The sequence below is a fragment of the Mobula hypostoma genome, chromosome 11 (genome assembly GCF_963921235.1).
Source record: "Mobula hypostoma chromosome 11, sMobHyp1.1, whole genome shotgun sequence".
Taxonomy (NCBI): Eukaryota; Metazoa; Chordata; class Chondrichthyes; order Myliobatiformes; family Myliobatidae; genus Mobula; species Mobula hypostoma.
In genome coordinates, this window is record NC_086107.1 from 753,441 (window position 1) to 781,380 (window position 27,940).

Genomic DNA, 27,940 nt, shown 5'->3' on the forward strand with positions numbered 1-27,940 from the left:
ACTTGAGTGGAGCACCAACATAGAGGCTGTGTTCAAGAAGGGCCAGAATCGCCTCTACCTCCTGAGGAGACTGAGGTCCTTTGGAGTATGAAGACCTCTTCTTCACATGTTCTGCCAGTCTGTTGTTGCCAGTGCAATCTTCTATGTGGTGGTGTCCTGGGGCAATGGCACCAACTCGAGTGATGCCAACAGGCTCAATAAGCTGATTAGAAAACCTGGCTCTGTTGTGGGAGTCAAACTGGACACTTTGGAGACTGTGGTAGAATAAAGGACACCAGAAAATCCTGGCAATTCTGGATAATATTTCTCATCCTCTGCTTGGCACGTTGGCTAAACAGAGGAGCACTTATAGACTAAGACAACTGTGCTGCTCTGAAGAGCACGATATGAGGTTATTCTTACTCTTGGCCATTAGGCTTTATGATGAGTCAACCTACAGCTGGTGAAGTGATCTTGTAACCTTTGACTTGTAAAACTTGTACATCTTAATTCTAAGGTAACTTATTTTATTCTTTCCTACTTCTCTTCTTTCCAATATTTTTATTAGTTTCTACATAGAAGAAAACAGAGTACAAGAAAGTATATATAAAAGGTCAAAAATGATTTTTTAAAATGACCAATTACATTATATCTTTTCATAATAACAATCTCTTAGTTATTCATAATAACCTACTTCTCTTCTAATATTTGTATATCTGTGCACTTGTAATGCTGCTGTCACACTTTGGGATCAATAAAGTATCTATCTATCTTCATGTAACATCCATGGTCAGTGCTGACCAACGGTGGGTCCGATAATTCAGGGCGTCACAGTTTACAGAGAGAAGGCAGGAGAATGGACTTGAGGGGGATAATAAATCAGGCATGATGGGATGCTGGAACAGACTCAATGGACCGAATGGCCAAATAGAGATCCCATGTCTCCTGAGTTTGATACAGCGTGAAAGAAGGCTTCTTGTTTAAGGACAGGACAGGACAGGACAGGGTGGCAGAGTAGCATAGTGGTGAGCACAACATTTTACATTACCAGAGTGGCACACACAAAATGCTGGAGGAACTGAACAGGCCAGGCAGCATCCATGGAAAAGAGCTGCTTACAGAACCAGCGACTAATGTTCAGTCCCAACGCTGCCTGTAAGGAGCTTGTACATTCTCTCCATGATGTATGGGTTTCCTCTGGGTGCTCTGGTTTCCTCCCACAGTCCAAGGATGTGTTGGTTAGTAGGTAACTTGGTCATTGTAAATTGTCTCATGATTAGGCTCAAATTAAATTGGAGGATTGCTAGGTGGTGTGGCTCGAAGGGCTGGAAGGGTCTGTTCTGAGCTGTATCTCAATAAATAAACTCCAAAGCAAGGGTGAAAGAGTTAAAGTGTTGCTTGAGCAGGAGTCAATGGACAGGAGGAGGGTGTGGTCAAACCCAGTCCTGTGTCCAGTGTCTCTGTCTACAGACAGTACCTGGACATTCTGAGGAGGAAGTAAAGCTTCTATCAGGGGAGTTCATCTGTCAATTTTCAGAGAGGCAGAAACTGATCGGCTCTGTGTCAAAGGTCTCTGTGGAACATGCAATCAGCTTTTATGACTGATGGCAGAGCCATGGCTCATTGGAAGGAGCCAGAATAAACTCTGAGCTCACAAAGCAAAGGTTGCAGTAGTACTGTGATTGGCGTCTACACCCAGATCCGTCAGACACAGTGAGAGATTAGCTTTCGAAGCAGTGGCTTGGGGTGTGTGCCTCAGTGCCTGGTGGTCCAAATGGACTCGTTCCCCAGGCTTCGTGGGTTCCATCTCTCAGTACTGCTGCTGCTCATAGCCCCTCTGCTGAAGGCTGCCTCTTTGGAAAGCTGCTCTGCGTACAGAGGTAAACTCCACTCTCTTATTTGCGTGGGCGTGCTTTATTTACAAGCAGAAAATGCTGGAAACACTCAGCGGTTCAGGGGGAGTCTCTGGTGAGAGAGAGGCAGTGAAGGAGAGCGAGACAGAGACCAAGAGCAAGAACAGGGGGACAGAAATGGAGGGAGAGAGAGAGAGAGGGAGAGAGTGAGACAGAGAGTGACATAGGAGGAGGATAGAGGGGCAGAGAGAGAGTGAGATGGAGGGAGATGCAGAATGGGAGAGAGGGAGAAAGTGAGAGAGAGTGAGTGAGTGAGAGAGAGAGCATGACAGTGAGGGAGTGATAAGGATGGGGAGAGGGATAATGGAAGAGAGGGAGAAAGTGAGAGTGAGAAGTAATAGAGTGGGAGTGGGAGAGAGTGAGAGAGAGAGGGGGAGAGAAACCGACAGAAACAGAGAGAGAGAGTGAGAGACAGGGTCAGAGAGGGATAGGGTGAGAGAGAAAGAGAGAGAGAGAGAGAGAGAAACAACGAGAGTGAGATATAGTCAGAGAGAGAGAGATACAGAAACAGAGAGAGAGGGAGCATTCTGTTTCCAGGATCCTCCATCAGGACGGAGAAGGAGAGAGAAATGACCTGGCCCTACTGTTTTTACATGGGTAATTTCTGTGATGGGGACAATAATGGGGAAGTGAAGCAAACATCAGATTAAGCTGGTTTTCCTCTGTATTGCTTCGCTGATGTTGAGTGGTGCATGGAACATTGTATTGTGAAGTCTCCTGAGCAGTGAGCACACAGCAGACTGAAAAATACAAGGGAACACTGATGGCAGCAAAAGTAGCCAGTTCTCTGGTAAGGAGGAGGAAAGGATGAAGAAGGGTACATCATGTTTGCCTTTATTAAGGCAAAGCACTGAGTCCTTGGACCAGGAAGTTATCTAACAGTTTCATAAAACCCAGTTTAATGAAATAAGAATTGGTTTATGATAGTCACATGTACAGAGATACAGTAAAAATCTTGTCTTGCACACTGTTCATACAGATCTACAGTGCATCGGGAAATAACAACCGAATGCAGAATAAAGATAGAAGATAGAACAATAGAGCACAGTACAGACCCTTCTGCCTCTCAGCTGCAGTGCTGAACTTTTAATCTACTCTCAAATCGATCTAACTCCTTGCTTCTCCACAGCACTCTGCTTGTCTCTCAACCATGTGCCTATCTAATAGTTTCTTAAATGTCCCTAATGTAACTCAACCACCACTCTTGGCAACTATTTCATTTTGGCTGATCCATTTTCCCTCCTAGCCCCAGTCTCCTGCTTTCTCCCTGTATTCCTTCATGACCTGACCAATCCAGAATCTATCAACCTCTGCCTAATATAAATGTAAAGGCTTGGCCTCCACAGCTGACTGTGGCAATGAATTCCACAGATTCATCATCTCATCTCTGTTCTAAAAGGACAAACTCTGTTCTGAGGCTTTGTCCTCTGATCTTAGACTCCCCACCAGAGGAAACATCCTCTCCGTCGAGAACTTTCAACATTTGATTGTTTCAAATAGCTCACCCCTCATCCTTCTGAATTCCAGGTTCAGAGCCAGCAAACGCTCTTCATATGACAACCCGTTCAATCCTGGAATCATTTTCAGAACCTCCTTAGAATCCTCTCCAGTGTTAGCACATCCTTTCAAAGATAAGAGACTCAAACTGCTCACAATACTCTGTGAGGCCTCTCCTTTTCCCCTTTCCTCTCCCCTTTAACATTGTAGCAATCTTTGTTAAAGCGAGTGGGATCAGAAGGTGTACTTCGTCCAGGCCTGCGAGTGAGTGTGTAAAGATGCCAATTGTAGCATTCTGGCTGTTTGAAAACCGCATGAAAGGTGCTTTGCCTGCACGTTAAAATGCAGCAGATATCCCTGTCGAAAAGCTCCCCGTTTATGAGCGATTAATTTGCAACTGCAGTGTGTGTGTGAGTGTGTGTGTGTGTGTGTGTGTGTTACGTTTGCATTAGTTGTGTAGTGGATGGCCTATAGTAGACAGGAATGGGGTGATAAAAAGGGGGAAATATTTGACCATATTCCCTAACAAATTGGTGCTGTAGTCTGTAATGGAGTTTTAATGTGAGATGTAGGCTTATTAAGGCCTCAGCATTACATCCTTACTTTTATCTTCTAGTCCTTTTGAAATGAATGCTAACATCGCATTTGCCTTCCTCACCAGTGACTCAACTTGCAAATTAACCTTTAGGGAATCCTGAACAAGGATTCCTAAGTCCCTTTGCACCTCAGATTTTTGAATTTTATCTTCATTTAGAAAATAGTCAACCTTTTCATTTCTTCCAGCAGTGTGCGTGACCATACACTTCTCAACGCTCGAATCCATCTGCCACTTCTTTGTCCATTCTCCTAATCTGTCTAAGTCCTTCTGAAGCCTCTCTACTTCCTCAAAACCTCCTGCCTCTCCACCTAGCTTCATATTGTTTGCAAACTTTGCAACAAAGCCATCAATTCCATTATCCTAGTCATTGACATATAACCTAAAAAGAGTTGGTCCCAATACAGACCCAACCAGAAAAGGCTCCCTTTAGTCCCACTCTTTGCTTTCTGCCAATCAGCCAATGCTCTCTTTTTTTACCAATAGAACAACACCACTCCATCCGCCTACCTGCCTGTCCTTTCAATACAATGTGTATCCTTGGACATTAAGCTCCCAGCTATAATCCTTTATCGCCATGATTTAGTGAAGCCCACATCATACATGACAATCTGTAACTGCTACGTTCATAGACCTTAATTCCATGTACATTCAAAATATAATACCATCAGTCCTGTATTCATCCTTTTCGATTTTGTCCACCTTTTATATTGCAACATCCTGTGGACTGAAATTTTGCTCTATTGTGTCAGAATCAGAATCAGGTTTATTATCACTGGCATGTGTCATGAAATTTGTTAACTTAGTAGCAGCAGTTCAATGCAATACATAACCTAGAAGAAAAAATAATAAATAAATCAATCAATTACAGTATATGTATATTGAATAGATTAAAAATCATGCAAAAAATAGAAATATATATTTAAAAAATGAGGTAGTGTTCAAGAGTTCAATGTCCATTTAGGAATTGGATGGCAGAGGGGAAGAAGCTGTTCCTGAATTGCTGAGTGTGTGTCTTCAGGCTTCTGTACCTCCTACCTGATGGTAACAGTGAGAAAAGGGCATGCCCTGGGTGCTGGAGGTCCTTAATAATGGACACTGCCTTTCTGAGACACCGCTCCTTGAAGGTTTCCTGGGTACTTTGTTGGCTAGTACCCAAGATAGAACTGACTAGATTTACAATCCTCTGCAGCTTCTTTCGGTTCTGTGCAGTAGCTACCCCCTCCCCATACCAGACAGTGATGCAGCCTGTCAGAATGCTCTCCACAGTACATTATAGAAGTTTTTGAGTGTATTTGTTGACATGCCACATCTCTTCAAACTCCTAATAAAATACAGCTGCTGTCCTGCCTTCTTTATAACTACATTGATATGTTGGGACCAGGTTAGGTCTTCAGAGATCTTGACACCCAGGAACTTGAAACTGTTCATTCTCCCCACTTCTGATCCCTCTTTAAGGATTGGTATGTGCTCCTTCGTCTTACCCTTCCTGAAGTCCATAATCAGCTCTTTCGTCTTACTGACGTTGAGTGACAGGTTGTTGCTGTGGCACCATTCCACTAGTTGGCATATCTCACTCCTGTACACCCTCTCATCACCACCTGAGATTGTACCAACAATGTTTGTATCGTCAGCAAATTTATAGATGGTATTTGAGCTATGCCCAGCCACACAGTCATGGGTATATAGAGAGTAGAACAGTGGGCTAAGCACACACCCCTGAGGTGCACCAGAGTGGATCGTCAGCAAGGAGGATATGTTATCACCAATCAGCACAGATTGTGGTCTTCCAGTTAGGAAGTCGAGGATCCAAGTACAGAGGGAGGTGCAGAGGCCCAGGTTCTGTAACTTCTCAATCAGGATTGATGGTATTAAATGCTGAGCTATGGTCGATGAACAGCATCCTGACATAGGTGTATGTGTTGTCCAGGTGGTTTCAAGCCGTATGCAGAGCCATTGAGATTGCATCTGCTGTTGACCTATTGTTGTGATAGGCAAATTGCAATGTGTCCAGGTCCTTGCTGAGGCAGGAGTTCAGTCTAGTCATGACCAACCTCTCAAAGCATTTCATCACTGCAGATGTGAGTGCTACCGGGCGATAGTCATTAAGGCAACTCACATTATTCTTCTTAGGCATGGTATAATTGTTCCCTTTTTGAAGCAAGTGGGGACTTCCGCCCTTCACAGTGAGAGCTTGAAAATATCCTTGAATACTCCCGCTAGTTGGTTGGCACAAGTATTCATAGCCTTACCAGGTTCTCCATCGGGACCTTCCACCTTGCCCTCTTTAAAGACAGCCTAACGTCGGCCTCTGAGACAGAGATCACACGGTCATCAGGTGAAGAAGGGATCTTCACAACTGTAGTTGTATTCTCCCTTTCAAAGTGGGCATAGAAAGCTTTGAGTTCATCTGATAATGAAGCATCACTGCCATTCATGTTATTAGGTTTTGCTTTGTAGGAAGTAATGTCTTGCAAACCCTGCCAGAGTTGTCGTACATTTAGGGCCCCTCGGGGCGACTCGTGTAGCAGCAGAACTCTCAATGGTTACTATTAAATATTCTTGGTTCAGCCTGATACAGCTAAAAAGTTAACTGCTTCCAAGGTCAGTACAGTCAACAAAGATGCCTTAATGTATCTGCCTCTACCCTCAACCCTAGTAGCACATTCCGGCCACCCACCACTCTCTGTGTAAAAAAACCTACCTCTGACATCACCCTGCCCAATATTTTTCTCTGATTACCTTAAAATAATGCCCCCTTGTATTAACCATTTCCATGCTGAAAAAAATCTCTGGCTGTCCACACTTATGCCTCTTATCATCCTGTGGACCTCTTTTAAGTCATCCCTCATTCTCCTTCTCCCCAAAGAGAAAAACCCTAGCTTGTTCAATCTTTCTTTATAAGACATACTCTCTAATCCAGGCAGCATCTAGTAAATCTCCTCTTCACCGTCTCTAAAGCTTCCAGAAGTGTTAGTCACAGAGAAAGTGCAATGCAATAAGGTAATAAGGTGAAAGATTATAATAATCTGACACTAGTGGGATAGAAGCGGTGCTTGAACCTGATGGGACGTGCTTTCAGACTTTTGTTTCTTCTGCCCAATGGGAGAGGGGAGAAGAGAGAATGTCCGGGGGTGGGGGGGAATGTTTCTTGATAATTTTGGTGGCTTTACTTAGGCAGAAAGTGTTTGACTACAAGTACCTCGAGTCAAGAATGATGAGTTCGGAGAAGGACATAAAGATATGGAAGGCGCTGGCGTGCAGGGCTATGAATAACATGAAGGAAATCTGGAAGTCGAACCTGACCAGAGGGGTTAAAAAGAGAATTTCCATAACAGTCATAGAATCCATTCTCATGTATGGATGCGAGACGTGGACACTCACCAAGACTGTGCGAAAATCTCAAGTTGCTATACACGAATGCTCCGGATGGCTCTTACGTGAGTTGGCAACTGCACATGACGAACGTCGAGCTCCATGATGCTCTCCACTAAAATCGAGGTGAGAAGACTGCAACTAGCAGGGCACTGTCTACGCCACCCCGAGCTACCTGCCGGCCTAATCATCATATGGGAGCCCAAGGACGGGAGGATGAACCCTGGGCGCCCTCCCAAGACCATGGTCAACACGCTGCTAGAAGACAGTGGTGTGGCTAATGTAGATGAAGTGAACACACTGATGAGGGAGAGGGAGAAGTGAAAAGTCCATCATCATGCCTGATGCCAGCCCCCTAGGCCTGAGTCGACGTAGTAGTAGTAGTACTTAGGCAGTGAGAAGTGCAGAGAAATTCCATGGAGGGCAGGCTGCTTAGCTGTGTACACAACTCTGCAATTCCTTGTGTGTAATGGTGTCGCAGCAACAACCTTGCCCTCAATATCAGTCAGACCAAAGAGCTGATAGTGGATTCCCGAAAGGGTAAGATGAGGGAGAGAACACAAACCAATCCTCATAGACAGATCAGAAGTGGGCAGAGCGGGCAATTCATGTTCTTGGGTGGCAATTCATGTGCCTGGAGCTACGATGTTGTGGCCATTACAGTGAAGAAGGCTAATAGAATGTTGGCCTTTATTACAAAGGGAATTGAGTACAAGAGCAAGGAAATCCTTTTGCATTTGTACAGGGCCCTGGTGAGACCACACCTGGAGTATTGTGTTCAGTTCTGGTCTCCAGGGTTAAGGAAGGACATCCTGGCTGTGGAGGAGGTGCAGCGTAGGTTCACTAGGTTAATTCCTGGGATGTCCGGACTGTCTTACACAGAGAGGTTAGAGAGACTGGGCTTGTACATGCTGGAATTAAGGAGATTGAGGGGGGATCTGATTGAGACATACAAGATTATTAAGGGATTGGACAAGATAGAGGCAGGAAATATGTTCCAGATGCTGGGAGAGTCCAGTACCAGAGGGCATGGTTTAAGAATAAGGGGTAGGTCATTTAGGACAGAGTTGAGGAGGAACTTCTTCTCCCAGAGAGTTGTGGAGGTGTGGAACGCGCTGCCTGAGAAGGCAGTGGAGGCCAATTCTCTGGATGCTTTCAAGAAGGAGCTAGATAGGTATCTTATGGATAGGGGAATCAAGGGTTATGGGGACAAGGCAGGAACCGGGTATTGATAGTAGATGATCAGCCATGATCTCTGAATGGCGGTGCAGGCTCGAAGGGCCGAATGGTCTCCTTCTGCACCTATTGTCTATTGTCTATTGTCACTTGGATGGCTCAGGGGCAGGAATGGTTACTTTGAGTGCCAAGCTTTAGATGTTTCAGAAAGGACAGGGAGAGAGGGAAAAGAGGTGAGGGCGTGGCACTGTTGATCAGAGATAGTATCACGGCTGCAGAAAAGGTGGACGCCATGGAGGGATTGTCTACGGAGTCTCTGCGGGTGGAAATTAGGAACAGGAAGGGGTCAATAGCTCGACTGGGTGTTTGTTGTAGACCACCCAATAGTAACAGGAACATCGAGGAACAGATAGGGAGACAGATTCTGGAAAGGTGTAATAATAACAGGGTTGTCGTGGTGGGAGTTTTTAATTTCCCAAATATCGATTGCATATCCCTAGAGTGAAGGGGTTCAGATGGGGTAGAGTTTGTTAGGTGTGTCCAAGAAGGTTTCATTAGACTATGAGGATACGCAGTCCTCTTTTATTGTCTTTTAGTAATGCATGCATTAAGAAATGATACAATATTCCTCCGGTGTGATATCACAGAAACACAGGACAGGCCAAGACTGAAAAACTAACAAAAACCACATAATTATAACATACAGTTACAACAGTGCAACGATACCATAACTTAATGAAGAACAGGCCATGGGCACAGTAAAAAAGTTCAAGGTCTCTCGAAAGTCCCAGATCTCACGCAGACGGGAGAAGGAAGAAACCTTTCCCTGCCATGCCCGACCACAGTCCAACTCTGAGTCATCCGAAAACTTCGAGCCTCCAATCAGCCCTCCAACACCGAGTACCGAGCACCATCTCTGCCGAACGCTTCGACCCCAGCCTTGGTCACCAGCAGCAGGCAAAGCTGTGGATTTTGGGGCCTTCCCTCCGGAGATTCTCAATCGCACAGTAGCAGTGGCAGCGAACTGGGCATTTCAGAAATTTCTCCAGATGTTCCTCTGTGCTTCTCATGTTTGTCTCCATCAAATCAGAATTGTGCATGGCATCCTACTTACAAATACGATATCATTTCACCGGAGAGCTGCGCGTGCTGCGTCGCGCCACCATCTTCTCCTCCTGCCTCAATATGTAGATAAGCCTACAGGAGGAGAGGCTGTACTTGATCTGGTATTGGGAAATGAACCTGTTCAGGTATCAGGTCTCTCAGTGGGAGAGCATTTTGGAGATAGTGATCACAATTCTATCTCCTTTTCCATAGCATTAGAGAGGGATAGGAACAGACAAGTTAGGAAAGCATTTAATTGGAGTAAGGGGAAATATCAAGCTATCAGGCATCAGGACTTGGAAGCATAAATTGGAAACAGATGTTCTCATGGAAATGTACGGAAGAAGTATGGCAAATGTTCAGGGGATATTTGCGTGGAGTTCTGCATAGGTACATTCCAATGAGACAGGGGAAGGATGGTAGGGTACAGGAACCGTGGTGTACAAAGGCTGTTGTAAATCTAGTCAAGAAGAAAAGAAGAACTTATGAAAGGTTCAAAAAGCTAGGTAATGATAGAGAGCTAACAGTAAGGAACTCAAGAAAGAAATTAAGAGAGCCAGAAGGGGCCATGAGAAGGCTTTGTTGGACAGGATTAAGGAAAACTCCAGGACATTCTACAAGTTTGTTAAGAGCAAGAGGATAAGACGTGAGAGACTAGGACCAATCAAGTGTGACACTGGAAAAGTGTGTATGGAATCAGAGGAGATAGCAGAGGTACTTAATAAGTACTTTGTTTCAGTATTCATTATGGAAGAGGATCTTGGTAATTGTATGGATGACTTGCAGAGGGCTGAAAAGCTTGAGCATGTAGATATTAAAAAAGAGGATGTGCTGGAGCTTTTGGAAAGCATCATGCTGGATAAGACTCCGGGACCTGACGAGATGTACCCCAGGCTACTGTGGGAGGCGATGGAGGAGATTGCTGAGCCTCTGGCAATGATCTTTGCATCATCAGTGGGGATGGGAGAGGTTCCAGAGGATTGGAAGTTTGCGAATGCTGCTCCATTATTCAAGAAAGGGAGTAGAGATAGCCCTGGAAATTATAGACCACTGAGTCTTATTTCGGTGGTTGTAAGTTGATGGAGAAGATCCTGAGAGACAGGATTTATGAACATTTGGAGAGGCATAATATGATTAGGAATAGTCAGCATGGCTTTGTGAAAGACAGGTTATGCCTTATGAGCTTGACTGAATTTTTTGAGGATGTGACTAAACACATTGATGAAGGTAGAGCAGTAGATGTAGTGTATATGGATTTCAGCAAGGAATTTGATAAGGTACCCCATGCAAGGCTTACTGAGAAAGTAAGGAGGCATGGGATCCAAGGGGATATTGCTTTATGGATCCAGAACTGACTTGCCCACAGAAGGCAAAGAGTGGTTGTAGATGGGTCATATTCTGCATGGAAGTCAGTGACCAGTGGTGTGCCTCAGGGATCTGTTCTGGAACCCCTTCTCTTTGTGATTTTTTATAAATGACCTGGATGAAGAATTGGAGGGATGGGTTAGTAAATTTGCTGATGACACAAAGGTTGGAGCTGTTGTGGATAGTGTGGAGGGCTGTCAGATGTTACAGCGGAACATTGATAGGATGCAAAATTGGGCTGAGAAGTGGCAGATGGAGTTCAACCCAGATAAGTGTGAGGTGGTTCATTTTGGTAGGTCAAATATGATAACAGAATATAGTATTAATGGTGGAGGATCAGAGGGATCTTGGGATCTGAGCCCATCGGACACTCAAAGCTGCTGCGCAGGTTGACTCTGTGGTTAAGAAAGCATACGGTGCATTGGCCTTCATCAATCATGGGATTGATATTAGGAGCTGAGAGGTAATATTGCAGCTATATAGGACCCTGGTCAGACCCCACTTGGAGTGCTGTGTTCAATTTTGGTCGCCTCACTACAGGAAGGATGTGGATAGTCAGAGGCTTTTCCCTAGAGCGCAAATGGCAAGCACGAGAGGGCACAATTTTAATGTGCTTGGAAGTAGGTACAGAGGGGATGTCAGGGATAAGTTTTTTATGCAGAGAGTGGTGAGTGCGTGGAATAATCATAGTCATAGTCATAGTCATACTTTATTGATCCCGGGGGAAACTGGTTTTTGTTACAGTTGCACCATAAATAATAAGTAGTAATAGAACCATAAATAGTTAAATAGTAATATATAAATTATGCCAGTAAATTATGAAATAAGTCCAGGACCAGCCTATTGGTTCAGGGTGTCTGACCCTCCAAGGGAGGAGTTGTAAAGCTTGATGGCCACAGGCAGGAATGACTTCCTATGACGCTCTGTGCTGCATCTCGGTGGAATGAGTCTCTGGCTGAATGTACTCTTGTGTCCAACCAGTACATTATGTAGTGGATGGGAGACATTGACCAAGATGGCATGCAACTTAGACAGCATCCTCTTTTCAGACACCACCGTGAGAGAGTCCAGTTCCATCCCCACAACATCACTGGCCTTACGAATGAGTTTGTTGATTCTGTTGGTGTCTGCTACTCTCAGCCGCTAACCTAGCACACAACAGCAAACATGATAGCACTGGCCACCACAGACTCATAGAACATCCTCAGCATCGTCTGGCAGATGTTAAAGGACCTCAGTCTCCTCAGGAAATTGAGACAGCTCTGACCCTTCTTGTAGACAGTCTCAGTGTTCTTAGACCAGTCCAGTTTGTTGTCAATTCGTATCCCCAGGTATTTGTAATCCTCCACCATGTCCACACTGACCCCCTGGATGGAAATAGGGGTCACCGTACCTTAGCTCTCCTCAGGTCTACCACCAGCTCCTTAGCCTTTTTCAAATTAAGCTGCAGATAATTCTGCTCACACCATGTGACAAAGTTTCCCACTGTAGCCCTATACTCAGCCTCATCTCCCTTGCTGATGCATCCAACTATGGCAGAGTCATCCGAAAACTTCTGAAGATGACAAGACTCTGTGCAGTAGTTGAAGTCCGATGTGTAAATGGTGAAGAGAAAGGGAGACGAGACAGTCCCCTGTGGAGCCCCAGTGCTGCTGATCGCTCTAAATGGGCTGCTGGTGACGTACTGGAGGCGGATACATAGAAAGGGTGCAGAGAAGATTTACAAGGAATTTGCCTGGATTGGGGAGCATGCCTTATGAGAATAGGTTGAGTGAACTCGGCCTTTTCTCCTTGGAGCGACGGAGGATCAAAGGTGACCTGATAGAGGTGTATAAGATGATGAGAGGCATTGATCATTTGGATAGTTAGAGGCTTTTTCCCAGAGCGTAAATGGCAAGCACGAGAGGGCACAGTTTTAATGTGCTTGGAAGTAGGTATTAGAGGAGATGTCAGGGATAAGTTTTTTATGCAGATAGTGGTGAGTGCGTTGAATGGGCTGCTGGTGACGTGCTGGAGGCAGATACAATTGAGTCTTTTAAGAGACTCCTGGACAGGTATGTGGAGCGCAGAAAAATAGACGGTTATGGATAACCCTAGGTAATTTCTGAGGTAAGGACGTGTTCGGCACAGCTTTGTAGGCCGAAGGGTCTGTATTGTGCTGTAGGTTTTCCTTGAGTATCTAACCTGGACCCGACATATTGTTGCAGCAATAAAGGCAAGTCAGTGACTGTATTTTATTAGGAGTTTGAGATTTAGTTTGTCACTAAAAACACTTGAAAACTTCTCTAGATGTACAGTGGAGAGTAATCTGACTGCCTGCATCACTGTCTGGTATTGGGGGTGGGGGTGTCTACCCCACAGATTGAAAGAAGCTACAGAAAATTATAAAATTAGTCAGCTCTGTCAATGGGTACTGGCCTCCATTGTTTTGAAGATATCTTCAAGGAGTGCTGCCTTAGAAAGGTGGCATTCATTATTAAGGACCCCACCACCAGGACATACCCTCTTCTCATTGTTACCTTCAGAAGACACACACTCTGATTCCGAAACAGCTTCTTCCCCTTTGCCATTTGATTTCTGAATGGACATTGAACCCATGAACACAACCTCACTTTTAAAAACATTATTATTTCTCTTTTTGCACTAATTTTGAATTCAAGTATTTCATATATTTTGTTGGAACTCTATTCATAACTACTACTTGCCATCCCTAGAGACATTCCTCTGCATTTGGATACACACTCCAACTATGCCTCTTATCTTGTACACCTCTATCAAGTCACCTCTCATCCTCCTTCGTTCTAAGGAGAAAAGCCCTAACTCACTCAACCTTTCCTTATAAGACATACTCTCAGATCCAGGCAGCATCCTGGAAAATCTCCTTTGTACCTTCTCTAAAGCTTCCACGGCCTTCCTATAGTGAGGCAACTAGAACTCAACATGATGCTACAAGTGTGCTTTGACCAGGGTTTTGTGTAAGGCCAACACACCATAAGCCTTCTTAACAAACCTGTCAACTTGTGCATCAATTTTGAGGAATCTATGGACAGGGATCCTAATATCCCTCTGTTCCTCCACAGTGCTGAGAATCCTGCCATTAATCCTAAACTTTGCATTCATATTTGATCTTCCAAAGTGATTCACTTTTCCAGATTGAACTCCATCTGCCTCTTCATAGCCCAGCTCTGGATTCTGACATGTCCCATTATAACCTACAACATCTTCTACACTATCCACAACACCACCAACCTTCATGTCCTTTAAAAACTTATTAACCCACCCCTCCACTTCCTCACCCAAGTCATTTATAAAGATCACAATCAGCAGAGATCCCAGAGAAGATCCCTGCAAAGCATCACTGGTCACTGACCTCCAGGCGGAATACACTCCATCTACAACCATCCTCTGCCTCCTATGGGCAAACCGATTCTGAATCCGCACAGACAGGTTTCCTTGGATCCCATGCCTTCTGAATTTCTGAATGAGCCTATCACGTGAAACCTTCTCAAATGTGAATAGGAATAGGCAAAGTGAATAGGAATAAGGAACCTTGGTTCTCAAGGGATATTGCAACTCTGATAAAGAAGAAGAGGGAGTTTTATGACATGTATAGGAATCAGGGAGTAAATAAGGTGCTTGAGGAGTATAAGAAGTGCAAGAAAATACTTAAGAAAGAAATCAAGAGGGCTAAAAGAAGACATGAGGTTGCCTTGGCAGTCAAAGTGAAGGATAATCCAAAGAGCTTTTACAGGTATGTTAAGAGCAAAAGGATTGTAAGGGATAAAATTAGTCCTCTTGAAGATCAGAGTGGTCGGCTATGTGCGGAACCAAAGGAAATGGGGGAGATCTTAAATAGGTTTTTTGCGTCTGTATTTACTAAGGAAACTGGCATGAAGTCTATGGAATTAAGGGAAACAAGTAGTGAGATCATGGAAACTGTACAGATCGAAAAGGAGGAGGTCCTTGCTGTCTTGAGGAAAATTAAAGTGGATAAATCCCCGGGACTTGACAGGGTGTTCCCTCGGACCTTGAAGGAGACTAGTGTTGAAATTGCAGGGGCCCTGGCAGAAATGTTTAAAATGTCGCTGTCTACAGGTGAGGTGCCAGAGGATTGGAGAGTGGCTCATGTTGTTCCGTTGTTTAAAAAAGGATGGAAAAGTAATCCGGGAAATTATAGGCCAGTAAGTTTAATGTCAGTAGTAGGTAAATTATTGGAGGGAGTACTAAGAGACAGAATCTACAAGCATTTGGATAGACAGGGACTTATTAGGGAGAGTCAACATGGCTTTGTGCATGGTAGGTCATGTTTGACCAATCTATTGGAGTTTTTCGAGGAGGTTACCAAGAAAGTGGATGAAGGGAAGGCAGTGGATATTGTCTACATGGACTTCAGTAAGGCCTTTGACAAGGTCCCGCATGGGAGGTTAGTTAGGAAAATTCAGTCGCTAGGTATACATGAAGAGGTGGTAAATTGGATTAGACATTGGCTCAATGGAAGAAGCCAAAGAGTGGTAGTAGAGAATTGCTTCTCAGAGTGGAGGCCTGTGACTAGTGGTGTGCCACAGGGATCAGTGCTGGGTCCGTTGTTATTTGTCATCTATATCAATGATCTGGATGATAATGTGGTGAATTGGATCAGCAAATTTGCTGATGATACAAAGATTGGAGGTGTAGTAGACAGTGAGGAAGGTTTTCAGAGCCTGCAGAGGGACTTGGACCAGCTGGAAAAATGGGCTGAAAAATGGCAGATGGAGTTTAATATAGACAAGTGTGAGGTATTGCACGTTGGAAGAATAAACCAAGGTAGAACATACAGGGTTAATGGTAAGGCACTGAGGAGTGCAGTGGAACAGAGGGATCTGGGAATACAGATACAAAATTCCCTAAAAGTGGTATCACAGGTAGATAGGGTCGTAAAGAGAGCTTTTGGTACATTGGCCTTTATTAATCAAAGTATTGAGTATAAGAGCTGGAATGTTATGATGAGGTTGTATAAGGCATTGGTGAGGCCGAATCTGGAGTATTGTGTTCAGTTTTGGTCACCAAATTACAGGAAGGATATATATAAGGTTGAAAGAGTGCAGAGAAGGTTTACAAGGATGTTGCCAGGACTTGAGAAACTGAATTACAGAGAAAGGTTGAATAGGTTAGGACTTTATTCCCTGGAGCGTAGAAGAATGAGGGGAGATTTGATAGAGGTATATAAAATTATGAAGGGTATAGATAGAGTGAATGCAAGCAGGCTTTTTCCACTGAGGCAAGGGGAGAAAAAAACCAGAGGACATGGGTTAAGGGTGAGGGGGGAAAAGTTTAAAGGGAACATTAGGGGGGGCTTCTTCACATAGAGAGTGGTGGGAGTATGGAATGAGCTGCCAGACGAGGTGGTAAATGCAGGTTCCTTTTTAACATTTAAGAATAAATTGGACAGATACATGGATGGGAGGTGTATGGAGGGATATGGTCTGTGTGCAGGTCAGTGGGATTAGGCAGAAAATGGTTCGGCACTGCCAAGAAGGGCCAAAAGGCCTGTTTCTGTACTGTAGTTTCTATGGTTCTATGTCTTACTGAAATCCATGTATACCACATCCACCGCTTGACCTTCGTAAACCTGCTTCGTCACTGCTTCAAAGACCATAAGGTCTTTCCCCAAAACTACCTGCCTCTCCACCTATCTTGATATTGTCTACAAACTTTGCAAGAAAGCCATCAATTCCATCATCTAAATCATTGACGTATAACGTAAAAACAATCAGACCTAACACGGATCCCTGTGGAACACTACTAGTCACTGGTAGCCAGCCAGAAAAGTCTCCCTTTATTCCCAGTCTTTGTCTCCTGCCAATCAACCACTGTTTTATCCATGCTAGGATCTTTTCTTTAATACCAGGGCTTGTAGCTTGTTATGCAGCCTCATGTGTGACACCTTATCAAAGGCCTTCTAAAAATCCAAGTACACAACATCAACTGATTCTCCTTTGTCTATCTTGCTTGTTATTTCTTCAGAGAATTCCAACAGGTTTGTCAAGCAAGATTTTCCCCTTAGGAAACCATGCTGACTGTGGCCTATTAATCATGTGCCTTCATGTACCTTGGCACCTCATCCCTGATAGCTGACTCCAACATCTTCCCAGCCACTGAGGTCAGACTAACTGGCCTATAGTTTCCTTTCTTCTGCCTTTCTCCCTTCTTGAAGAGTGGAGTGACATTTGCAATTTTCCAGTCTTCCAAACCCAGTCCAGAATCTAGTGATTCTTGACTGGGTTTGGAAGTCATCATTAATGCCTCCATAATCTCTTCAGCCTCCTCTTTCAGTACTCTGGGGTGTAGCCATCTGGCCTAGGTGACATATTTATCTTCAGACCTTTCAGTTTCCCAAGAACCTTCTCTCTAGTAATGGTAAATTCACACACTTCATGACCCCTGACACATGGAACTTCTGCCATGCTGCTGGTGTCTTCCACAGTGAAGACTGTTGCAAAATACTTATTTAGTTCGTCCACTATTTCATCTCCCTGCCTTCCCACATCCCATAAGAGGAGCTATCTTGCCTGGCATCCCCACTGTCCTAGTTGAGTAGATATGAAGAAGAGAACAAAAAAACTTGAGCCTTTCTTTCCTTTGGTTTCTCTGAGTGAAGCTTCTCTTCCCTAAAGCCTCAAGATCACCATTCTGATTCTGTCCACCCAGACGATAGCCACTGCACAATGACCGCTGAGATTGCCCCTGCTTTCCTTTAATTTGCTTTTACTAATCAATCCCACATGCCGATTGGTCACAGGTCAAAGCTCTGTTATTCTGTCGCGACCCACTCCTGCCTTGAGCAGTGGATCTGACTGAAGTCCCTCCTCTCCAATCATCTGATGTCTGGTTTGGCTGCTGGTCAAAGTATTTTTTCAGACTTGTAAGACACAACCTGCCCCTCACAAAGCCATGTTAACTATCCCTTATCGGTCTATGCTTCTCCAAATACTTGTAAATGCTGTCTAAAGAATCCTCTCCAATAGTTTACCCATCACTGAAGTAAGGCACACTGATGTCAAATTCCCAGGAACATCCCTATTCTCTTTCTTAAACAGAATAGTACCATTTGCCACTCTCCAATCACCCCTGTGGCAGTGAGGGTGCAAAGATGATTGAAAAAGAGGCAGCAATCTCTTCCCTTGTTTCCTGTAGTAACCTGGGTGTATCCGGTCCCACCCTGGGGCCTTCTCTATTCTAATGTTTATAGAAGTTCCAACACATACTCTGTGTGTTGCAGCACATCAGCCTGTTCTACACTGGCTTCACATTCATTAATGTTCTGGCCACTAGCAAAGTATTCATTAAGGGCCTCCCCTACCTCCTCTGACTCCAGGCATGCATTTCCTCTTCTATCCCTGATTGGCCCTACACTCAATCTAGTTTTCTCTCTTCATCTATGTGTAAAACAACTTTGTGGTTTTGTTAATCCTATGAGCCAAGGCGTTCCCATTTTCCCGTCTAGCTCTTCTAGGTCCACTTCTGCACTTCTTCCTGGCTACCCTTTAACACTCAAGAGCCCTGTCTGATCCTTGCTAAATCTGAGGTACTGTGGGCTTCATTCTTCCTCCTAAATTGATATTCCACATCTCTTGTTCCATTGAGCCTTCTCCCCATCATCCTTTCCCTGCCTCAAATAGAAAATGCCATTCAGAACTCCATGCAAGTGCTCCCAAAACAATTTCCATACTTCCATTGTGCATTTCCCTGAGGACATCCACTTCCGGTTTATGCTGCCAAGTTCCTGCCTGATAGGATCGTAATTTGTCCCCCCTCCCACAATTAAGTACTTTCCCATACTGTCTATTCCTGTTTCTCTCCAAGGCTATGGTAGGGACCAGGGAGCTGTGGTCACTGACTCTGAAATGATAACTCACCAAATGTGGCTAATGTGCCCACTGCAACCACTATTTCTGGCAGCTATATTCCAGGCTACTGTGGGAGGTGAGGGAGGAGATTACTGAGCCTCTGTCAATGATCTTTGCATCATCAATGGGGATGGAAGAGTTTCTGGAGGATTGGAGGGTTGCAGATGTTGTTCCCTTATTCTAGAAATGGAGTAGAGATAGCCCAGGAAATTATAGACCAGTGAGACTTACTTCAGTGGTTGGTAAGTTAATGGAGAAGATCCTGAGAGGCAGGATTTATAAACATTTGAAGAGGCATAATATAATTAGGAGCAGTCAGCATGGCTTTGTCAGGGCAGGTCGTGCCTTACGAGCCAGATTGAATTTCTTGAGGATGTGACTAAACACATTGGTGAAGGTAGAGCAGTAGATGTAATGTATATAGAATTCAGCAAGGCATTTGATAAGGTATCCCATGCAAGGCTTATTAAGAAAGTAAGGAGGCATGGGATCCAAGGGGAAGTTGCTTTGTGGATCAAGTGCTGGCTTGCCCACAGAAGGCAAAGAGTGGTTGTAGATGGGTCATATTCTGCATGGAGGTCGGTGACCAGTGGTGTGCCTCAGGGATCTGTTCTGAGACCCCTTCTCTTCGTGATTTTTATAAATGACCTGGATGAGGAAATGGAGGGATGGGTTAGTAAATTTGCTGATGACACAAAGGTTGGGGATGTTGTGGATAGTGTGGAGGCCTGTTCGAGGTTACAGCGGGACATCGATAACATGCAAAACTGGGCTGAGAAGTGGCAGATGGAGTTCAATCCAGATAAGTGTGAGGTGGTTCATTTTGGTAGGTCAGATATGATGGCAGAATATAGTATTAATGGTAAGACACTTGGCAGAGTGGAGGATCAGAGGGATCTTGGGGTCCGAGTCCATAGGACACTCAAAGCTGCTACGCAGGTTGAGTCTGTGGTTAAGAAGGCATACGGTGCATTGACCTTCATCAACCATGGGATTGAGTTTAAGAGCCAAGAGGTAATGTTACAGCTGTATAGGACCCTGGTCAGATTCCACTTGGAGGACTGCGCTCAGTTCTGGTCACCTCACATCAGGAAGGATGTGGAAACTATAGAAAGGGTGCAGAGGAGATTTACAAGGATGTTGCCTGGATTAGGGAGCATGCCCTATCAGAATAGTTTGAGTGAACTTGGCTTTTTCTCCTTGGAGTGGTGTAGAGAGGTGATCTGATAGAGGTGTACAAGATGATGAGAGGCATTGATTGTGTGGACGGACAGAGACTTCTTCCCCAGGGCTGAAATGGCTGACACGAGAGGGCACAGTTTTAAGGCGCTAGGAAGTAGGTACAGAAGAGATGTCAGGGGTAAGTTTTTTATGCAGAGGGTGGTGAGTGTGTGGAATGGGCTGCCGGCAACGGTGGTGGAGGCAGATACGATAGGGTCTTTTAAGAGACTCCTAGATACATGGAGCTTAGAAAAATATAGGGCTATGGGTAACCCCAGGTAATTTCTGAAGTATGTACATGTTTAGCACATCATTGTGGCCAAAGGGCCTGTATTGTGCTGTAAGTTTTCTATGTTTCTATGAAAAGCCAAGTACACTACATCTACTGCATCTCCTTTGTCCACCCTGCTTGCAATTTCCTCAAAAATTGCTATAGGTTAGTCAGGCAGGATTTTCCTTTCAGGAAACCATGCTGGCTTTAGCCTATCTTGTTACGTGCCTCTGTAATCTCATCCCCAAATATCAATTCCAAAAACTTCCCAACCACTGATGTCAGGCTAACAGGTCTATAGATTCCTTTCTACAGCCTCCCACCCTTCTTAAATAGAGGAGTAACATTTGCAATTTTCCAGTCATCCAGGACAATGCCAGAATCTATCGATTCTTGAAAGACCATTGTTAATGCCTCCACAATCTCTCCAGCTACTTCCTTCAGAACTTGAGGGTGCATTCCATCAGGTCCAGGAGATTTATCCACCATTAAGCTTCCTGAGCACCTTCTCAGTCGTAATTTTCACTGTACAAACTTCACTTCCCTGACACTCTTGAATGTCCGGTATACTGCAGATGTCTTCCACTGAGAAGACTGATGCAAAATACATATTCAGTTCCTCTGTTACCTCTGCATCTCTCATTGCAATATCTCCAATGTCATTTTCTATTGGTCCTGTATCTACCTTCAACTCTCTTTTACCGTTTGTATACTTGAAAAAGCTTTCAGTATGTTTGACATAGAATCATAGAAAACCTCCAGCACAATACAGGTCTTTCGGCCCACAAAGATGTGCCGAACATGTCCTTGCCTTTGAAGTTACCTAGGGTTACCCATAGCCCTCTATTTTTCAAACTCCATGTTCCTGTCCAGGAGTCTCTCAAAAGATCCTATCGTATCCAACACCACCACTGTCGCCGGCAGCCTGTTCCACGCACTCACCACTCTCTGCATAAAAAATTTATCCCTGACATCTCCTCTGTACCTACTTTCAAGCATCTTAAAACTATGCCCTCTTGTGTTAGCCATTTCAGCCCTGGGGAAAAGCCTCTGACTATCCACATGATCAATGCCTCTCATCATCTTATACACCTCTGTCAGGTCACTTCTCATCCTCTGTCACTCCAAGGAGAAGAGGCCGAGTTCATTCAAACTATTCTCATAAGGCATGCTCCCCAATCCAGGCAACATCTTTGTAAATCTCTTCCGCACCCTTTCTATGGTTTCCACATCCTTCCTGCGGTGAGGTGACCAGAACTGAGCACAGTACTGCAAGTGGGGTTTGACCAGGGTCCTATATAACTGCAACATTACCTCTTGGCTCCTAAACTCAATCACATGATTGGTGAAGGCCAATGCACCGTGTGCTTTCTTAACCACAGAGGCAACCTACGTAGCAGCTTTGAGTGTCCTATAGACTCAGACCCAAGATTCCTCTGATTCTCCACACTGCCAAGAGTCTTACCATTAATATGATATTCTGCCATCATATTTGACCTACCAAGATGAACCACCTCACACTTATCTGGGTTGAACTCCATCTGCCACTTCTCAGCCCAGTTTTGTATCCTATCAATGTCCCGCTGTAACCTCTGACAGCCCTCCACACTATCCACAACACCCCCAACCTTTGTGTCATCAGCAGATCTACTAACCCATCCCTCCACTTCCTCATCCAGGTCATTTATAAAAATCACAAAGAATTGGGGCCCCAGAACAGATCCCTGAGCAGTGGTGGCGCCAGAGATTTTTTCTTGCTGGTGCTACAGTGGGGCTGAATTATTCAGTGATTGTGCTGAGGGATGTACCCTATGGTAATATGTATTCGCAAGGTCAGATGTGTGGCATTCAAAAGTCAGTTTCAAGCATTATGTGCCTACTATAAATGCCTCTGTTGATTCACAAGCAACAGCAATTGATAGATATAATATAGAAGTGAACTGTGACAGTGTCAACAGCATCGGAGACAACCCAGGCTACACAGAACATAAACAAACAAACCAACAGAGCATCCGACCCACAGCGCACAACATGAATCACGCACCAATCCCGCAATCAGCATCAAATACGTGCTTTTCAACTGAAAAACACAACACTAACCCACAATGTCCACTGCTATTCACATTACATAGACAGACAATGCCAAAATATACACCGCTATTGAAGTTAAACAAGGCAAACAATAGATGCAAGGCTTTACCAGGAGTTGGACAAATCGTACTCTGACCATGCAATACCTCAATTAATTTGGCTACTGAATTTGAAACAAAAACAACAGAATCACCGCTTGGAAGTCTAAGCAAAACCAGTAGGCTTAATAGCAGTAAATGTAATATTTTAATATTTGCAGGAAACGTAAGGACTATAGGGTATCCACCACAAAATAATAATAATAATCAGCATTAGTCTTGGCCCAAATTTTAAAAAAATCAACTGCACTCACCATTGATGTCTTTAGAGAAGCACAATCCCTCTGTTGTTGTGATTGGTGGTGAAAGCATCAATGATTTTCTGGATGTCAAGTGCTTTGGTCCTTCGGCTGTTTGTGGCCAACAGAGCCAAGTTGCTGTTCCGAGCATCGCTGCTGCTATTCCTCAGGTAGATTTTGAGGCGTCTGAGACAAGAGAAACTCCGTTCGCATGAGGCAGATGCCACAGGCAGAGTAAGTGATATGCAGATTAGTTTGTATAAATCTATAAATACATCGCGGTAGGGTATCATTGGAGCTAGAAATTCCACTGTGTCATTCACTGTCTGTCCTTGCTAGAGACTCAACCACAGCTCTCATATACTCAGGATTTTCTTGGACAATCTTTGCATGTCCTTTGTCAAGCATATTTCCCAATCTTGAACTGTCTTGTTTTCTAAATCTGAATTCGGACCGTGCCTCCATAGCAAACTTATGAGCTGCATTTTCATGGTGGGTTTTGAAAGCTGTTGTAGCTTTCCACCGGTTGCAGTAACCGGTGACAGTGAAGGTAGACTCAGAATGGAACCCATGTCCTCTAGACAGGAAATGCCTGCATGCAAAGCAAAACGTAGGATCTTTCGTGATCGAATATCCAGTCGGTCAAATCAGCCACGAATAAAACTCCTTTGCTGATTGCCAAACTGTTGCGAGCAGTGAAGGGTACTTTTTCAATGCTGGCCAACGGGGTCCTTCCTCAGGCTGCTGGCTGACATCGCTAACAATATTCCCACTAGCACTCAGAGCAGCTTCATCCACGTTCTCTTCCGAATCCTGCTCCATTTCTTGTTCCTCTACTTCGCCCTCACACTCCTTCGATGAACCGCTGTCATCCTCATCCCCACTTACTTCCTTCTGCATGTCACTTTCAATTAAGACATGCTTAGGCTGAGACACCACTGATTCCTCTGGATGAGGTCGCTTACTCACTAAAAATAGATCCGTTTTTCATGCCGGCCAAAATAATGCATGTGCCAGGCCCATGCTAGCTTGTAAAATCACAGTGTGTGTGTGTGTGTGTGTGTCTGTGTGTGTGTGTGGTGCATCCGATAGTCTCGCGAGACCATGGATCTGCGTCTGGATGTATACTATCAATCTCTCACGTGAGTGAGAGTGAGTGACATCACCACCTTAAGTGATCTTCAATCAGCTTAACTGATCTGAGGACAGCAACGGCAAGACACTGACAACGAACGAATAAGCAGAAGTGTGGGGTGGATCTGACAGAGTTTATAACTTTATTGCTGCGTGGGTGCTGTGGTAATTGGGGGCACTGTTTCACTAGATCAACTGGAGAAACAAGCTGTATTCAAAACTATGCAGAGAAAGCAAAGCAGCTGCAATTTGTATGTGAAATTTCAGTTAATTTCTTGGTGGTGCTACGCTGGTGCTATTGCGATTTCTGCTGGGGCTACAGCACCAGCTAGCACCACCTTAGCACCACCCCTGTCCCTGAGGTACACCACTGGTCACTGACCTCCATGCAGAATATGACACATCTACTATCACTCTTTGCCTTCTGTTCTTTGACATTGGTCACCAGCTTCCTTTCATAATTCATCTTTTCCTTCTTAATGACCTTCTTAGTTTCCTTCTGCAAGTTTTTAAAAGCTTCCCAATCCCCTATCTTCCCACTAGCTTTGGCTTCTTTGTTTGCCTTCTCTTTTGCTTTTACTTTGACTCTGACTTCACTTGTCAGCCACAGTAGTGTCCTTCTTCCATTCAAAAATTTCTTCTTATTTGGAATAGATCTGTTTTATACTTCCGTCATTTCTCGCAGAAACTCCAGCCATTGCTGCTCTGCTGTCCTTCCTGCTAGTGTCCCTTTCCAGTCAACTTTGGCCAGTTCCCCTGTCATGCCATTGTAATTTTCTTTATTCTGCTGAAATACCGACACATTGGAATTTAGCTTCTCCTTCTCAAATTTCAAAGTGAACTCAATCATATGGTGATCACTGTTCCCTATGGGTTCCTTAACAAACTCTCTTATCACCTCTGGATCATTGCCCAACACCCAATCCAGCACAGCCGTTCCCCTAGTGGGCTCAACAAGCTGTTCTAAAAAACCATCCCTTAGACATTCTACAAATTCTGTCTCTTGAGGTTCAGTACTGACCTGGTTTTCCCAATCCACTTTCATGTTAAAATCCCCAACGATTATCATGACATTGTCCTTCTGACACGCCTTTTCTATCTCCTGTTGTAATTGTAATCCTGGTTGCTGTTTGGAAACCTGTATACAACTGCCATTAGGGTCCTTTTACCCTTGCTATCTCTTAACTCAATCCATAGACTCTACACCTTCTGATCCTATGTCATCCTTCTCTAATGATTTAATATTTTTTCTTATACACAGGGCCACACCACCATCTCTGCCTACTAACCTATCTTTCTGGTACAGCATATATCCTTGGATGTTCAGCTCCCAATGGCAGCCATCCTTTAGCCAAGTTTCAGAGATGGCCACAACATCATACTTGCCAATCTGTAGCTGAATTTCAAGATCGTCCATTTTATTTCTTATGCTGGCTCAATAAACTGATTAGAAAGGCTGGCTCTGTTATAGGAGTCAAACTGAACACACTGGAGGCTGTGGTAGAACAAGGGACCCTCCAGAAAATCCTGGTAATTCTGGACAATGTTTCTCACCCTCTGCATGCCACCTTGTCTGAACAGAGGAGCAATTTCAATAATAGACTAAGACAACAACGCTGCTCCAAAGGGCGCTATATAAGGTCATTCTTACCCTCAGCCATGAGGCTATATAATCAGTTAACTTATAGCTGGGAAATGATGAGCCCCTCCTGTTGGACTGTTTGAGGTAACTTATTTTTCATTCTTTCTTACTTCTGTTCTATTATTTGTATATCTGTGCACTTATAATGCCGCTGGGACACTGTAATTTCCTTTGAGATCAATAAAGTATCTGACTATCTGCCTGTCCTGATGCCTTCCCCATCATTCTGCAGGATTTTAAACAGGCCAGCTTGAAAATGTCTCTTAATAATTATTTCCAACAAATCACTTGTAGGACTAGAGGAACCAACACACTGGACCACTGTTATACCAACATCAAAAATGCTTACTGTGCTATCACATGCCCAGTTTGGAAAGTCTGACCACCTGGCTGTGCTTCTACTCCCTGAGAAAAGGCAGAGACTGAAGACTGCAACACCAGCAATGGGAACCAAAAAGGCTTGGACAAGGGAAGTGCAGGAGTGCTTACAGGACTGTTTTGAATTGGTGGGCTGGACTGTATTCAGGGATTCATCTTTGGACCTGAATGAATATGTCACAGTTGTTACCAGCTTCTTTAAAACCTGTGTGGATGAGTGTGTGCTTATGAGAACTGACTGTACTACCCAAATCAAGAGGTATGGATAAATCAGGAGGCTGCAGTCTGCTGTGAGGGAGATCTGTGGGATTCAAGTCTGGCAACCCAGGTCTGTAAAAAAGAACAGATATAACTTGTGGAGGGCTATTTCAACAGCTAAGAAACAATTCTGATCAAATGTCATCTATAAATTTGCTGATGATACCATTATTGGCAGAATCTCAGATGGTGATGAGAGGGCGTACAGGAGAGAGATATGGCAACTGCTGGAGTGGTGTCGCAGCAACACCCTTGCACTTAACATCAGTAAGACCAAAGAGCTGATTGTGGACTTCAGGAAGGGTAAGATGAGGGAACATGAACCAAACCTCATAGAAGGATCAGAAGTGGAGAGAGTGAGCAATTTCAAGTTCCTGGGTATAAATATCTCTGAGGATCTAACCTGGTCCCAAGATATCAATGCGGTTATAAAGAAGGCAAGACAGTGGCTATATTTCATCAGGACTTTGGGGAGATTTGGTTTGTCACCTAAAATTTCTACTTACACTGTGGAGAGCATTCTGACAGGCTGCATCACCTATTGGTATGGAGGGAGGGGGTCTACTGCACAGGATCGAAGTAAACTGCAAAGAGTTGTTAAACTAGTCAACCCGAGCATCCAATACTTATTTAAGGAGTGGTACCTCAAAAAGGCGGTGTCCATCGTTAAAGAACCCCCCCCCCCCCAGCACCCAGGACTTGCACTCTTCGCATTGTTACCATGGCGAGCGCACACTCAGCAATTCAAGAACAGATTCTTCCCCTCTGCCCTCGGATTTCTGAATGAACATTACTCACTACTTTGCTTATTTCCTTTTTTTTGCACTAATTATTTAATATAAGGATAACAAATGTCATGACATATGCCAGTGATATTAAACCTGATCCTGTAGCAGTATCCATCTCTGAGTTTTGTGTTCTCCAGATAGCCACGAAACACAGAAAGCATGGAAGTCATTCAAAGAAAAACATGAAACCCCAAGCTCCCCACACACAAAAAACACGAACAAATCATGCCAAACAGCAACAAGAAAGCATTGTAACATGATCATCAGGATCAGGATCAGATTTGATATCACTGGAATATGTTGTGAACATTGCAATTTGTTAACAGTATAATGCAATACATGATAATATAGAATAAAAACTATGAATTACAGTAAGTATGTATATATGAAATCGTGTAAAAACAGAAATGAAGAGTAGTGAGGTATTCTTCATGGGTTCAATGTCCATTCAGAAATCAGATGGCAAAAATAACAAGAGCATGAAATAACAAGACAAAAATGTCATTAATGGGTGAAGTTATCCTGTTTTATTCAAGAGCCTGATGGTTGAGAGGTAGTAACTGTTCTTGAACCTGGTGGTGTGAGTCCTAAGGCTCTTGTACCTTCTACCTGATGGCAGCAGCAAGAAAAGAATATGGTCTGGGTGGTGAGGATCTTTGATGATGGATGCTGCTTTTCATGTAGACGTGCTCAATAGTTGGGAGGGTTTTACCCGTGATGTATTGGGCTGAATCCACTACTTTTTGTAAGATTTTCTGCTCAAAGGCATTGGAGTTCCCATACCAGGGGGAAATACAGCCTGTCAGCACATTTTCCACTGCACATTTATAGAAGTTTGCCAAAGTTTTTGATGGCATACCAAATCTTCGCAGACTCCTGAGGAAGTAGAGGCGCTATCATGCTTTTTTCACAATTATATGATGGGTCTAG

General features: G+C 44.1%; 1 protein-coding gene across 2 annotated transcripts in view; it reads left to right on the forward strand.

Annotated features, from left to right (window-relative positions):
* Positions 1-1,661: 1,661 nt before the first annotated feature.
* Positions 1,662-27,940, forward strand: part of cdhr5b (cadherin-related family member 5b) — a 124,270-nt gene continuing 97,991 nt past the window's right edge. For both annotated transcript variants that reach the window (XM_063061545.1, XM_063061546.1), the window contains exon 1: positions 1,662-1,859. In XM_063061545.1, the coding sequence (XP_062917615.1) occupies positions 1,754-1,859 (106 nt within the window). In that variant the 5' untranslated portion in view covers positions 1,662-1,753. The remainder of the gene's footprint in view (positions 1,860-27,940) is intronic.